Source organism: Athene noctua, chromosome Z (assembly GCF_965140245.1).
Source record: "Athene noctua chromosome Z, bAthNoc1.hap1.1, whole genome shotgun sequence".
In the NCBI taxonomy this organism is placed as follows: domain Eukaryota; kingdom Metazoa; phylum Chordata; class Aves; order Strigiformes; family Strigidae; genus Athene; species Athene noctua.
In genome coordinates, this window is record NC_134077.1 from 34,125,046 (window position 1) to 34,140,465 (window position 15,420).

At 39.4% G+C, this 15,420-nt stretch overlaps 1 protein-coding gene across 5 annotated transcripts in view; it reads left to right on the forward strand.

Moving 5' to 3' along the window:
* Positions 1 to 15,420, forward strand: part of MCC (MCC regulator of Wnt signaling pathway) — a 213,010-nt gene that overhangs the window by 173,137 nt on the left and 24,453 nt on the right. For all 5 annotated transcript variants that reach the window (XM_074932661.1, XM_074932665.1, XM_074932663.1 and 2 more), the window contains 5 exons: positions 361 to 509; positions 2,223 to 2,363; positions 3,560 to 3,660; positions 6,741 to 6,924; positions 13,877 to 14,111. In XM_074932661.1, coding sequence (XP_074788762.1) covers positions 361 to 509; positions 2,223 to 2,363; positions 3,560 to 3,660; positions 6,741 to 6,924; positions 13,877 to 14,111 — 810 coding nt within the window. The remainder of the gene's footprint in view (positions 1 to 360; positions 510 to 2,222; positions 2,364 to 3,559; positions 3,661 to 6,740; positions 6,925 to 13,876; positions 14,112 to 15,420) is intronic.

Genomic DNA, 15,420 nt, shown 5'->3' on the forward strand with positions numbered 1-15,420 from the left:
TTCTGCTTTGCAATGCCAGTATGAATCTATAGCAGTGTTGTTAGTGTGTGTTAATATTTGTTTCACTGAAGAAGTTAGCTCTGACCTTTTGTTAAGCTTTCAAGAAAGTAAATAACTTGCATATTAGGCTTTTTAAATGTATGATGAAATAGTGGGTTTCACTCTTTGGTTAGTAGAATCTTAAATCAAAATAGCTTCTTAAAGTAGAAACTTGTTCTATTTAGTATAAAGTTCACAGGAAAAACTGAATGATGAATGCCTTGAAGTGAGTGCAAGCAAATGCAGCTCTCAGTGCACACTGCTGCTGGGAGGAATACAATGGTTATCTATTCACAATGAACTATTAACTGCCCTATGTAGGTGTCTAGTACTGTGGCTGAACATTTGGCACATTCCTTACAAGACTGCTCAAACATCCAGGAAATCTTCCAGACTCTTTATTCACATGGATCTGCTATCTCTGAAAGTAAAATCCGAGAATTTGAAGTGGAGACAGAGAGATTAAATAGGTAAGGTGAAAAGCTAGATATGATCACATGTATTGTCTGCTACTAGCTTTGTTAAAGTTACTACTTTTTTATCCTTTTTGAACATTTCATAATTCAGTCACAGATCAAGTGTGGTAGCTGCAGATAAACACTGAATGTAGTTGATGAAGGGAAGATTGAATCATATGCTAAGGGTTCTTTCCATTAGTATGACAGTTTGGTGTGCATTATTAGATAAGCATGGCACCTTCATCTGTGACAGTTTGCACAGTAGAGTGACCTGCTCTATGGCTGACTAGGTAGACATGTCATTTTTTTTAATAAGAGTCATCACTGCTAGAAATAAGGATTCCCATAAATTATTATCCATCATTCTCATATTAGCTTGCTTTGTTTTGCCCTGAAAAAGAATTAAGCATTAACAGTATCAGTGAATGAACTGATACATGGTGGTGTGCCGTATATATCAGTAAATAGACTTCTGTCTGCAGAAGAAAGATTGCAGCTTTCTGGTTGCAGTTAAAATACTGCTGGTGTTATCCTTCAATAAGCTCTGTCAAAACCAATGCTTCATGTCATTTTTGGAACATAAAATCAAAACTGCGGATCAGGAATGTGAGAATCGTGTCTCAGCATGTTTCCTTTCAAGTTTTCTCTTCCCCACAGCTGTCTCGAATTTAGTCTGATCAGTACAATATCTCTTTTGTAGCTCATGTTTTTGTAGTGCTGTGAAATGTGATCCTCCTTTTTTCTTACTTTTTTTTTTCCCTTTTTTCTCTGTGCTGCGCAATTATGCTTTGACAACATGTATCCTTATAGGAGGTGTCAAAGAAGACACAGGAAGCGAAGCATCTGAGAGTTGTAGCAGCTAGGAAAGTCAGAGCTTTATGATGGTAGCTGAATAAATGGTATACTAGCCCTTCTCCTTCTTGTGCTTGTTAAGTCAGTGATTTTAGAGTTCTGGATGGCACTGATTTCTTCATTAGGTACCTGTCCAAATTTTGAAATTGTTTGCCTGTCTGTTTTCAGTGTATGTCCAACTCTTGCAACTAGGCATAGTACTTCGATGTGTAGTGCAGTTATCAGCAGTGAGAATGCACAGTAATACTCATACTCTGAAGTCTCATTTTCAGATTCAGAGTTAAGCTCATTGAGAACTGATACGACCTTCTGTTTGACTATTGCCAGAACTTCTGGACATTTCATTTCCTCGTTGAAGCTTTTTATTTTGAGAGTTACGTCTCTAATCACAACCAAAATATTTCTTCAAGTGAAACGATTATTCTGGATGTTCCAAGGACATTTATGCAGCTGCATGATCCCTACGCACACCCACACACACTAATGAACATGCCACTTCAAACAAGAAGCAAATATGGCAGCAGGAAGTGAGGAATGGAGGCAGAAAATTTGAGCAAAGTGTTAATACGTAACTTGTCCTATGCAGTCTTGTGGCTACAGAATAGGAGTACCATTTTCTGCTTGTTGCTGTTGCACAGGGTTATGATTACATTTTATGGAAAGGAGAGGAGAAGAAGAATCTGTCCTAAGACAAATTCCTGTCTTCTTGACTCTTGATAGGGTGCAGAGAACTGGTAGATTTTGCCATCTTCATTAAAAGCCTTGTGTAGACCAAATGGCATTTGTGTTTTTTAAATTATGATTGTTCTAGAGTTTTCAGGACAGTGTCTGTAAACTAAGCTTGAAGGTTGCAAATTAATTCCTTTTCTACAGCCGTATTGAGCATTTGAAATCCCAGAACGACTTGCTGACAATAACACTGGAAGAGTGCAAGAGCAATGCTGAGAGGATGAGCATGCTTGTTGGGAAGTACGAGTCCAATGCCACAGCCCTTAGGCTTGCACTGCAGTACAGGTATGTAAGTATTCAGAGGGTGTCTCAGACAGAAAAAGAGGGATTGAGGAGACTTGATAGAAGTCTTTGAAAGTGACATTGTTGGTGTGCCATAGTAATACCGTTTCTTTGTTTTCTCCCTGAAAAAATGCCCCTTTGGTTAAACTACTCGACAAACTACAGAACAGAAGTTACTGATAAAAGTGTATTTCAAGACTAATTCACCAGCAGTAGTGAACTCGATCTAAGCAAAAGATATGGGTTTATCTGTTAATTTTTAAATACTCAATTAACATTTGAATTAGGGGTTGTGTGTAGGCTCAAACTGTCTCTGCTGTATGTGATCTTAAGATACAGGTTCTCTGTATTAGGCTGGCACTTTTCATAAGACCAGTGGACCAAAGAGTGGTATTGTACTCCACATAATTCAGAGTGACTTTATATTACATCAGCTGGAATTGTGGATTAATTGCTTGGTGTGTGGTTACGAGTATCTAGAATTGCTTTAAGCTATATGTAAAAACATCGTGTCATTTAACTACTTCAGCTGCAACAAATTTGGAACAGGAGGTTTTGGTCTTAAGACAAATTGTGTGCCATAAAAGAATGTATTCTTTTACTAATAGCCTTGATCAAATTACAAGGAAATAGAAATTGCAAATAGGTATATTAATGTATATGTTTTCAAAAACATTAGAATGGAATGAGTGACTCACAACTATATTTAGAAGCTGTTGTGTTTTAAGGAGGAAAATCATACAGCCAGGACAGAGCAACGAGTATTTTTCTTGTTTTTCCTTCTTACTATGATAGTATAGTTATATAGTATAGAATACTATATTTCGTAGTAGAAAGAAGGCCAGAAAAAAATTTTCTCAAAGGGATTGTGTTGACCACCATTTGTGTTGTAACTGTTTCAAACATGCTTCTGGAGCTCACTTCACATCAGGTCATTCTCTTCTGTTTTAACTTTTTACATTACTTGAGGCCAATCTGGGACCATCATCAGGAAGGAGAGACTGTTGAATACTTGTGATAGAAGCTTATGTGTGTTATGTCATTTAATATCTTGCTGCTAGACAAGTAGTAGGGAATCATGCCGTTCATCAGCTACCTCTTGTTTTTTGTTGTTGTTGCTGTTGCAGGTATTCTTCCCCTCTAAACGGCAGATATATTTTGTGTGATTTTTGTTTTCTGTGGTTTGTTTCCTCTTTCAGTGAACAGTGTATAGAAGCATATGAGCTGCTGTTGGCACTGGCAGAAAGTGAGCAGAGTCTCATTCTTGGGCAGTTCAGAGCTGCAGGTGTTGGTTCTGTTGGTAAGATGTCAATGAATCACTTTATTTATGTTTTTTGCATGTCAATTAGCATTAGGGTTAGGTGTAACGGTGAATCATCTCATGACCCATCACTTAAGAATGCTCTCTGTTGTGTTTTTAACTAATTAAATCATTTTACACACCCAAAAAATAGGAAACAAGAGAAGGAGAGACTGGAATTAAATCATAAAATTCACCAGCAGTTTAAATTAACCTTCATGTACTTTTTTACAAGGCGATGTCTGTTCTGGCAGTGGTGAGGCAGTTACAGGCATGCAAGTGTACAGAGTGGAATTATTAAACAATGCTCACAAAGATATGTGAATTAGGGCCATACAGCTGTGGTGACTGCAAGTATAAATTTAGTTTGAACCAGAAATATTGAACTTCCTAGAAATTGAGTGTCCTCTTTAAAATCTTGGATTAAGACAATACAAAGGTAGCACTGAGTAGTCATCAAGAAAAAAGAAAACACACACAAAAACGGTTTTAGTTTTTCACCCCACGTTTTACCTTTGCTGTGAAACTTTGAAATATTTTATCTTAAATTTTACTACGTTGTCAGGGATATTATCCTATATGTTCTGGGTTTTTCTTATTTTGTGTATAGTTGATCTTGTGGCTAGGGGGTGGTGTTTTTTAATATACTTGCTCAGTAAGTAATGGAATAAGCCACTGTCGTAGGTACAGTTCAGAAGCATTTCTGGGTTTTATAGTCCCATTACTTTTACTGATAGAAGGTTGCTGTAGTAATGTTCAATTAGAAAGAGAGGAAACCTTCAGAGAGAGAAGGTGGCCAATGGTATCCTGGCTTGTGTCAGCAATAGCGTGGCCAGCAGGGACAGGGAAGGGATCTTACCCCCGTATTCAGCACTGGTGAGGCCGCACCTCGATTCCTGTGTTCAGTTTTGGGCCCCTCACTACACAAAGGACATTGAATGACTCGAGCGTGTCCAGAGAAGGGCAACGGAGCTGGTGCAGGGTCTGGAGCACAGGTCGTACGGGGAGCGGCTGAGGGAACTGGGGGTGTTTAGTCTGGAGAAGAGGAGGCTGAGGGGAGACCTCATCGCCCTCTACAGCTCCCTGAAAGGAGGGTGCAGAGAGCTGGGGATGAGTCTCCTTAACCAAGTAACAAGCGATAGGACAAGAGGGAATGGCCTCCAGTTGCACCAGGGAAGGTTTAGACTGGATATTAGGCAGCATTTCTTTCCAGAAGGGGTTGTTGTGTGTTGGAATGGGCTGCCCAGGGCAGTGGTGGAGTCCCCATCCCTGGAGGTGTTTAAGAGTCAGGTTGACATAGCGCTGAGGGATATGGTGTGGTTGGGAACTGTCAGTGTTAGGTTAACGGTTGGACTTGATGATCTTCAAGGTCTTTTCCAACCTTGATGATTCTGTGATTCTGTGAATAGCTCTTCATGCTGTGCTGAGGTAACTGCCTGATTCAGACAGTATTACAGCATTAGCTTCTTAGGAATCACTGAAATGTGAATGCAAAGCTTTAGAGAAATAGTGACCATCTGACTTGAGCGCCACAGTACTGACATGGTCAGCCTTTTGTTTGAGATAACTATATGCAGTCAGTCCACAATTGCTGTGCTGTTAAGCATGCCCCTTATCCATCTCTCCCAGTGCTAGAAACAGGCCCTGTCTTTGCCTGTGCAATGTGTGCCATACACTGAATGTTAGAGTGAATGTCCGAGATTTTCCTCCACCTTTCTTCCAGACTCTGGTCATTCTTTTCCATAGTGTGCTAGGGAGCTTTCCCTGCTGGCCAGCAAAAGTGAATTTAGTCTTGGATTTTCTATTCATATGGGTCACAGAAAGAAATCTTAAAAGGAAGAAATACCTTGGGTTTCATCTCACATGCATTTTATGAAAGTGTAGTTTAGTTTTTATATAGGTGTGTGTCTACAGCTCTTAGGTTATTACCAGTTACAGCCATGTGATATAAAAAGTGCCAATTTCCCATTACTTAATACAGCTTGAAGGAAGTTGTGTTTGGTTTAAGTACCTTTACTTCACTATAAAATTGATGAAAATATACAGATGAAATATCAGATCTTTGGTTTGAAGATCAGTTGAGTTTTATATCAACATCTGTGAGTGGAAGATTCATGGGAGTTGCTTCTGCGTAACTTGGAGCTGAGCATATCCAGCTGCTCTTAACATTCTCCTTTCCTTTCTTCCACATTAGTGTTATTTCTAGTGCATGTCCTTTACTTAACAAGTAGGAAGTATGGCTAATTGGTCTGTGACTTGAATAAGGATGAAATTAAAATCTGACATAGAGCAGACTGGGAGGTTTTTATACTCTCATGACATCTTTGAACTGTATTTGGTATACTGTAGTTTTGTTCAGACTTTCAGTGTAGCCACTAATGTGCCTTGCTTTAAATAACTTTACTCCAGCTGGAGTTAGGACTATAGGAATAGTGACAGTGGTGGTTTCTGTCCTGCCTCTGCTGAAGGGGTGGTTTGCTGGCTCCATAGATGCTGCATAACCATTAAAAATTATAGCAAATTAATAAACATCAACGCTAGTTTTCTTTTGGTTTAGTGTACATAATGGTAAACTCTGAAAGGCTGCTTCTAAGCAGTAAGGCAGTTCTTTCAGCTGGAAAGGTAACCCAGAAGTTGGTGTTCTGGCAAACGATTAGGCTTGAGATAAAGATGCTTGTGAGAAAAAGCCCTGGAAAGGACCATACTGTGAAACAGCACTGCATTGATTGGAGTAAAAGCTGTAATTCAGGCTGAGACTTTTCCAGTGTATTATTAATTTGAGCATCCTAACCTAATGTACAGTGCACACACCCTTACAGACAAGCTAGCGAAGATAAAGCATCACTTAAAACATGTACAAAAAGCAACAACAACCTGGCTGGGAGGGAGATGCGTTCGGGCCAGTAGCCCAGTTACCACTGATGCTCACACAGAAGTGAAGTTGCTTTTACATTACAGATTGGTAGTTTATCATCATCATATTGGTATAAACTAGGAGTGTGCAGAAGCACCTCTACTCTTGCATTAATTTCTGTCACCCTCCTCAAAGCTCTAAAACAGATTGTTTGTTTGAAAAATAGGGGACCAGACAGGTGATGAAAACATCACTCAGATGCTTAAGAGAGCTCATGACTGCAGGAAGACAGCTGAGAATGCAGCAAAAGCCTTGCTGATGAAACTAGATGGAAGCTGCGGGGGAGCCTATGCAATCACTGGCTGCAGTGTGCAGCCCTGGGAAAGCCTGTCATCCAACAGCCACACAAGGTAACTGCAACTCATCTGCTTTCCTAATCCCCAAGTGTTTGATTTCAGGCCATAAGTTACGTTATATTGTATTCGCTGACCTACATCCCTAACCTCAGTCTGCTGGCTCTTTGCTTTGATTTATAAGTCACTATGCCTCAGTGGTCTGATTGTCTTTAGACTTTGAGCAACTCCAGCCAAGAAGTGTTTTGTATAAATTTGTTGCAAATGGGTGACTTTGAACTTTGATCTGCCTCATAAAGGGCAAAGCCGTTATGTTTGTTTTACTTCAGTGACTTTTTTGCTGTTTTATTGGAACTCAGATCATGTACTCCTTATTCATATCTGTTGCATGCAGACAGCACAGACGTATGGAGAACTAGAGATCAGAAGTATGTTTCCATTGGTGTTTTGGAGTGTTCAGGAGTTGTTTTCCCAATGTTGCAAATCCAGCCATTTTGTTTTAAACCATTTCCTCTCCCTTCTCATTCCCCTTTGTTCCCCTCCAAATTCCTCCTTCCCATGCTATTCTTTTGCATGGACAGTGGCAAATGAACATCATGACAGAGTGGGTTCTTGAGGAAAGCCTGGATATTGCAGTTATTCTGAAGACCTATAAGTTAATGAAACTGAAATGAGCTATTATTGCAGAAGTGTTCCAGTTCAAATACATCTGCTAGGAGATTCATTTTGAGTTGCTGCCTGCCTGCAGTGTAATTGTACTCTCTGCAGTGAATATGTGTGCTTGTGTATGGATACAAATTTGGCAAGTATCCTGGATAAATATAGATGAACATTTTTCTTTTTAAAAGCTATTTTAGTTTCTCAGATTCACTCTAAAAATTCATTTTAATTCAGTTTTTGAGCCAGTTCTTTATTCAAATGCTGTCATTTTTTGACACTTTGAGAAGTTTATTTTAGTACTGTATCATTTCCTTTTCTTGCTGATGCTTCCTCCAAAGGATCTTATATCCTGCCATGTGAAGAGCATGAAATAGCTGAAAAGTGAGCAAAAAAGTAACTTGAGGGAACAGGGTCCAAATTTGAGGGAAATTTTAATGTTTTATTCAAACAAGTGTTATGGTGCACTTTCAGTCCAAGAAACCTCTATCTTTATTCAGAAATTAATGTGGCAGCATCTGTGCTAGTAACACATTGATTGCTCATTGTACCCAAGGTATTTACTGGCCTTGGAAAGAAGTTATACAAAGCTGTTCCAAATACTAGACTTGCTTAAATATGCATGCACTTATGCCTTATCTAAACCCACATGTGAACATGTTGTAAGTGGTCACACATAGCAACACCTCTACCTGGGCTGAGCTTGTTTTCCATTCTGTTATTTGAAAGGGTCATTTTCAGTTGTTCATAACTATCTCAGTATTTTTCTTCATTGTGAGATATCTGGTATGTAGTCAAGGCATATTTTTTTAAATTGAAAACTATTTAGATAGTTTGCAGTATTGACAGGGGAAATTGTGGGTGGGGCTGCTGTTTCCAGGGTTTTTGTGTTTGTTTTCCTAGTCTTTCACTGGAAGTGTTTGGTCGTCTACAGTTCTTACTTTGTTGAATGTCATTTTCGTTTTTTCGAGGAGGAGGCTACAGGAGAGAGTTGTGTGTGTTTGGGGAGGAATGAGCATGCTCATTGTTTACTGTGAAGTTTTGGTGGTCAGCTGGCCACTGTGTGTGTGTGCATGTGATGTATTGGCTGAATAGATAAAGTTTCAGCGGAGTATGATTAAAATAGCATAGGATTTCAGATTTCATCAGTATATACTGTCATGAAATGTGAAAATGCAAACATGAAAGCTTCTGGTGCGAGAGATGTTTTAGCTTGAGTCATTATCATTGTAGAGTAATTTTTCTGGTATGGAGCAAGATACTGTACTGAATTAACTATTATGTGCTTGGATATATGTGAAATGTGAGAAAGAAAAGCTTCTCTCATTTATATGAAGGGCACACAGCAAGTTGGGAACTTGTTCTATGGGCATCCTGATCTGATCATCACTTACACATTGTTGTCCATCTCCCCTCCCCTTACATCCAGTAAATTGTCTTTGTCTAAACATACATATCAGTGAAAGTATTTCTGAAACTTTACTTTCTCTATGAAATACAAATCTTCTCTTCTGTAAGTGATACATGGTAGAGGTGTTTTCAGATCTCTCCTTCCTGTGGACTCTGTCTCAAAATAGAGGCATCCCCCTCTTCAGCTTACAGACGTAGGACACTGTGCCAGCCCATAGATGGAACGTCTGTGTTGGTTCAAAAGGCACACACTTTTCCATATTTCTATCAGTAAATATTCTATCTAGGGTTTAAAAAACAGAGTATTTTTGTCTTTAACTCCCCTTTCCCTATCATCTGGATCCTTTTTGTTTCTCTCCAGGAGTTATCCTGTCTACGTTGCCGGCTCTCTCAACCCATTCATGCATGCTCCCTTGTCACTTGGCTCCCTGCTGCTCTACACAGATGTCCCATTGCCACAGACCTCCAGCCCTCTATAATGCATTGTTGTTGATGATTTCCATTTCCTTTAATTTTTTCATTACAATAGCAATCCAAGCAAAGATAGTAAAGCAGACTGTGGATTTCTAGCTGTTCCTGCAGGCTTAGTATTTTTTATGTGCCTTAAAGAACTTGGCAGTCTATAAAACTGGGGGGTAGAACAAGCCCACATCACCTGCGAGTGCCATGTAAACCAACATTTTGGGACTACTACACTGAAATGAAAACATTTTTACATTGTGTGGCGCAAACATACTCCAAATCTGCAGGACTGATCTTTTGCCATAGCTGGTTCAGTGTTGCAAGCTTTTAGTTTCATCTATGTGTTGCTACCTTTTCCCTTTGAAACCAGCTGAGTAAAGTGGTAGCAGGATAATGAAAACTCCTTTTCTGAGACCCGTGACAAATGAGTAGTTTTCCCTGCTGTTCAGAATCCTGTAGAATAGACATTTACAGCAGAATTGTTGACCCATCTTTAGCTTTGGGATTTCAAATGATATTCTGAATGTCAGATCACTGAACACATTACTGAGAATAAATAAATGCTTGGTGAGCCACTAGTGACAAGTGGTGAAAGACTCTGAGTCTTTAACTTAAAGACTGAAATGAAAAGAAATGAAATGAAAGAGCATCACAGAGGTTGTTACTGGTGAAGTGAACAATAATAGCAAGAATATCGACTCATTTGTGTGACAGCAGCACAATAATTTGCCAATTCATTTTTTGAAAATAGAAATAAGTCTGCAGTGTGGTTGGAGGTTATAATTATTTTAAATGGACAGAAGCTAACTACGGAACATGTATTGCTAACAAAGTTTGACTGCACCTCAAGAAAGAAACAAAAGAGAAGGACTGAAAACAGTGGATTTTATTCCCTGCAGTGCTAGTAAGCCCAGCCTTACATCTGGATTTATCTGCTCTCTTGTATGCAAAGGGAATTCTTCTTAGTATTAAGCAGTGTCACAAAATATCTCAACTCAGCCAAATGTAGGACTATAACTCTCATCAGAATCACCTCAGATTTCAGATAGGTAGCTGACAGACAAAATTGTCTTGGCTGAAGTGTACAAATTATGTAGAAATAACCCAACAGGTATCTTAATGTTATCTGTGTAACACTTCTTTGCTGGACTGAACTCACAAAGAAGCGGGGTATTTTCACCAAAGGTTCTGATTTTAGCCAAATTCCCTGTTTGTCTTTTGGCTGTCTGAAGTATTTTTCAGTTTCTCAGGAAGTTACTATCTTTTGGCATAGTGCTGTTTCAGATCTCAAACTACAACATTCATCCTGAAGATGGTTGGCACATGTATACTGTGTATCAAATGCATTCTTTAAGATTGCATGCAGACATTCAAGCAAGTTTTGTGGATTCAATTCTGACAGCATTATTTTAGTTCTATCAACTTTTGTATTATCTGCACCATTGCTGAATTGCAGATTTATGAACTGAAGCTTTTACAGGGTTTTATGGACAAAATTTTGTAGTGTATTGAAGTTACTCCAAGGCACTGTTGAAAGCCTCGTTTGTATCCATCCACTGCATTTTACACACACACATGCACATGCAAACACATGCATGCATGACAGCAAATAAGTCTGCATGTTGTACTATACCAACCTCCATATTTTTCACAGGCTGTATATGAAAATTAATTTGACATCATCCATGCATGACATCATTGTAAAAGACTTGAGGGATGAAGCAAGTTGGACAAACATCTCTCTTTGTGTGTTCTGAATACAGCAGCAGAGAGAATGAGCAGATTGATGTTGTATTCCCTCCAGGTGTGATGAAATTGTGACCCTTTCTCTATCCTGAAACTGCACATCTTTTGCAACAGTTTCATGTTTTTGTTGGATGGATGCGTTATACTATATATGCATTCTATCAGTCTGTTTTCCTTTGTCCTGACTGCTGTTAGAAGGGAGAGCAATATGTGAAATTAATATGCTTACCAGCTGTGGGCTGTTAAACAGAGCAGCAATGGTCTGGTATTATGGCTGTGGAGAGCTGTATGGAGGGGCTTTTGGGGGAACACACCCTGGCAGAGCTGTGCTGTAGGAGTTCAAAAACACTACACCATTGTTTCCATCCCTAATCATGCAGCCTCATTTTTACAACAGTCCAAACTGGGCTTTGTCTCCTGACTTTCTGCAGCCCATACTGCTTCCAGTCTTCTGGGTGGGGTCTTGCTGCATTTAATGTACAGGGAGAGGGAAGGTTCTTGTCCCTTTGTGTGCTGGCTGAGACAGCTTCCTTGATAAGCTCTCCTCACCTTCTAAAAAAAAAAAAAAAAAGAAAAAAAAGAGCAGCTTGCTAGCAATTCACCAGAGGACCAACTCAGCTGCAGACAGGCAGGCAGGCAGGCAGCCAGGACTAAAGTAAAAGCAGCCTGAGTATCACTGGCAACAACCCAGACTGCCTTCCTCAGTTTGGACTGCTCTCCTCTAAAATACACATTCATAGCCATGGACCTTTAAGAGCCAAAATCTGTGAATATCCAGTGAGTACAAGGTCTAACACAACGTTAACAACAGATTTGCAGCATTTTTGCTCAGGTTTCATTCCCAGCAGGAAAGCTAGGTTTTCTTTCCTTTGCAAGCAAAAACTGAGATGAGCTCTTTGTGTCCCAAGATTTGAAGTCTGTGTAGGCTTTAAAATCTGTCCTTCCTCCAACAACAGATGTTTTACATTTAATCCAGAAAAGCTGTGCAATTGCTGTCTTTCCATGCTGAGGAAATTTGCAACATGATTTCAGTACAGAATTAAGTATTTCTTATGTTGTGTATCCCCTGATTTTTATATCAGTATCTACTTCAGAGAGGTATCTCTAGACTCAGTAAAGCAAGATTTATTGAATGTTTAGAGGTTCTCTTATGAAGAACTAAGTGTGAACAAAAATTGGTTTCAATCTGAAAGGGTTTCTATGTAATGTAGGTACCGGGTGTTTTTAGCTTCACTGAAGATGGAAATGGATGGAATCTACAGCAAAGAGCAGTTTACATTTGTGGTAAATATGGCACCTATTATCCCTAAGAAAAGGGAGGAATAATGGGAAATTGACAGAGAACTGTAGTAAAGAACTGTAATGTGATATTTCATGAGGGGGAAGGATTCTGAAAAAATCTTTGTAGACCTGTCAATTCTCTGTCTCCTCCAAGGCTGTGCTTGGAATATGTGGGAACATTGACAGTTATTTGAGGCACTTAAAAATCATTGTAGCTTTAACAGAAGTAGAACCAAAAGAAAAGAGAAAAATCAAGCCTATCTTGATAGGCTTCCCCTTTTTCACATGCATAATATATTTTAGAACATCATCCTGACTCTCACAGCATGTAGCGGATGGGGCTTTTTTTCTTCCTACAAAAATGTTGAACAGCAGTGCAATTTGATACAGAAAGTGATTTATTCCCCTGTTGAAAACTGAGATCATTGAGCATTCCAGACAAGCACAGTTAATGGATGACTTATCCCTCACCCAGCAGCTGATTACAGGACCTCGGGAGACAGCAGGCAGTTTTGACTGAGGTTATAGAAACAACGTGGCATTTTATTTTCCTTTTAGTGTTATTGCAACTATATTCAGCCCTGGAATGCTTTGGCTGTATCAGTCTCAGCACCCTGCAGCACTGGCATGCATCTAGGTCAGTAGGCAGCACTGAGTCACCTTGCTCTAAGACAGTTTTCCCTTTCTGCAATCTCTGTGTAAACATTTATGGGGTAGACTAATGGGCAGTCATTTGTTTGATTCCTGTAGATAAGAGAAGAACTGCCATGTCTGATGATGACATTTTATTAAAAATCCTGCTAACTTATAGATCGGTTCTAAACCCCTCTGGCCCTGAAGGAATGTCAGTGTACTAAAGAATACACCTTAACATGAATTGAAAGATGCTACCTCCTGGCATCTGCCAGCAGATTGATTGAGTCAGGTTGATTCCTACAAGCATCCATTAAAAATATTTGAGGTGATAGCTGGTATTTCGATCAGCAGAGATAAATGAGGTCTGGGCTGATTCTTTTTTCTTAGCAGATATTTCTTCCTAAAGAAGATGAAGACCCACTGAGCAGCAAAGAGAATCTTGTCCTGATAGTGTATTGCTAAGAAATCTTAAGTAGCACTTTTTTTTTTTTTTTAAATTAAAAAGACAATTTGTTTCAGAAGACACCATTTCAGAAAAAGTAATTCTGTTACATGTCACTAAATATCTGGCTTTGCAGAGTTTTCATCACGTGATACAATTTTCTCATGCAGCTTAGAGTATTAATTTTTTTCCTGATTTTTTCACACCCCTCTGCATCTTCTGAACATTGCAATGTCCAGTCCACACTATGTATGTCCTTTCCATGAACTTTTAAGTAAGACTCAGATTTGTTGGTAAAATATTGGGAGCATGTTTAAGGTAAGAGTATAGATTTTGTTCCACATGTTTTCTTAATACCGTTCTTTCTCTTTGCAGTACTACCAGCTCAACTGCAAGCAGTTGCGATACGGAATTTACAAAGGAGGATGAGCAGCGGCTGAAGGATTACATCCAGCAGTTGAAAAATGACAGGGCAGCAGTGAAACTGACAATGCTGGAGCTGGAAAGCATCCACATTGATCCCCTTAGTTATGATGTTAAACCTCGTGGAGACAGCCAGAGGCTAGACCTGGAAAATGCAGTCTTGATGCAGGAACTTATGGCAATGAAGGTATTTTATTTATATCCAGCAGACTAAGTGTGCTGCTAACAATGCCCCTGTGCTATAAAACATGCTCAGTAACACATACGAGAGGCTTTGATAGTGATCATTAGGTAATAAAGGGTAACTTTGTAGAACCAGATAAACAGGGATGAAAATCCAGTAGTTAGAAAGTTACAGAAGGCAGTGCAGTAACAGTGATGAGCTATGTGTGTTTTGAATTAGGCGAGGACTTCATCTGTGGCTCTAAACTTGGAATGGTCTCCTTGACAAACCAGATGCACTCTCTAAGAGATATGGCAGCTGAACTGCTTGAGGGTGACCAAAACCATGATACAGCACTTCCGAAGAGATGATTCATTATTTTACTTACAAGCTTGCAAATGTGCATTTTGTGTATTTGTGTACTGAAGCATAACAAATTCACCTCCTTTTAATACTGTCATGGGAGGAGAAATGGTTTGTCAGAAGCTATCATCCCTAATGCTCCACAGTGATTGGTCTCTAAGTCCAGAGCTGTTCTAGGCACTGTATTGCAATCTGTAGTGCAGTATGTAATACAGTAACAGAGGTTTTCAGGGAAAACTCTGGTCCCTCAGGCCTGGTTTATACTTCCAGTTCTAAAGATGTGATCTAGAAAAACTAACCTGTATGGACAAAGTACAAAGATTATATAATTTTAAATCTGGCTTCTGTATTGAGTTTAAGAATTGCAGAATCACAGAATCTTTCAGGTTGGAAAACACCCTTGGGATCATCGAGTCCAACCATCAGCCCTACTCTACAAAGTTCTCCCCTACACCATATCCCCCAACATCTCATCTAAACGACCCTTAAACACATCCAGGGATGGTGACTCCACCCCCTCCCTGGGCAGCCTATTCCACTCTCTGACCACTCTTGCTGTGAAAAATTTTTTCCTAATGTCCAGTCTGAACCTCCCCTGTTGCAGTTTAAAGCCATTCCCCCTTGTTCTGTCACTAATTACCTGTGAGAAGAGACCAGCACCAACCTCTCTACAATGTCCTTTCAGGGAGTTGTAGAGAGAGAGGTGAACTAAAGCATAAGGACATATCAAAGGCAAAACAAGAGCATGTCTGCATTTAGAAGTTACCTTGTTTTGGTTCAGTTTACATAAGGTTAAATTCTGCATGTTTTAGTTGACTAATGGCAGGTATATTAGATGATGGTATCATGTGGGACAGCAAATCCTAATAGTTTTATTAGCTTCTAAAGCTACAGATTTTTGTTCAGATGTGCAATTGCTGTCTAACTGGTAGTTTAGTTATAATTATGTTCTTAGTGGTGCTGCTTTTCC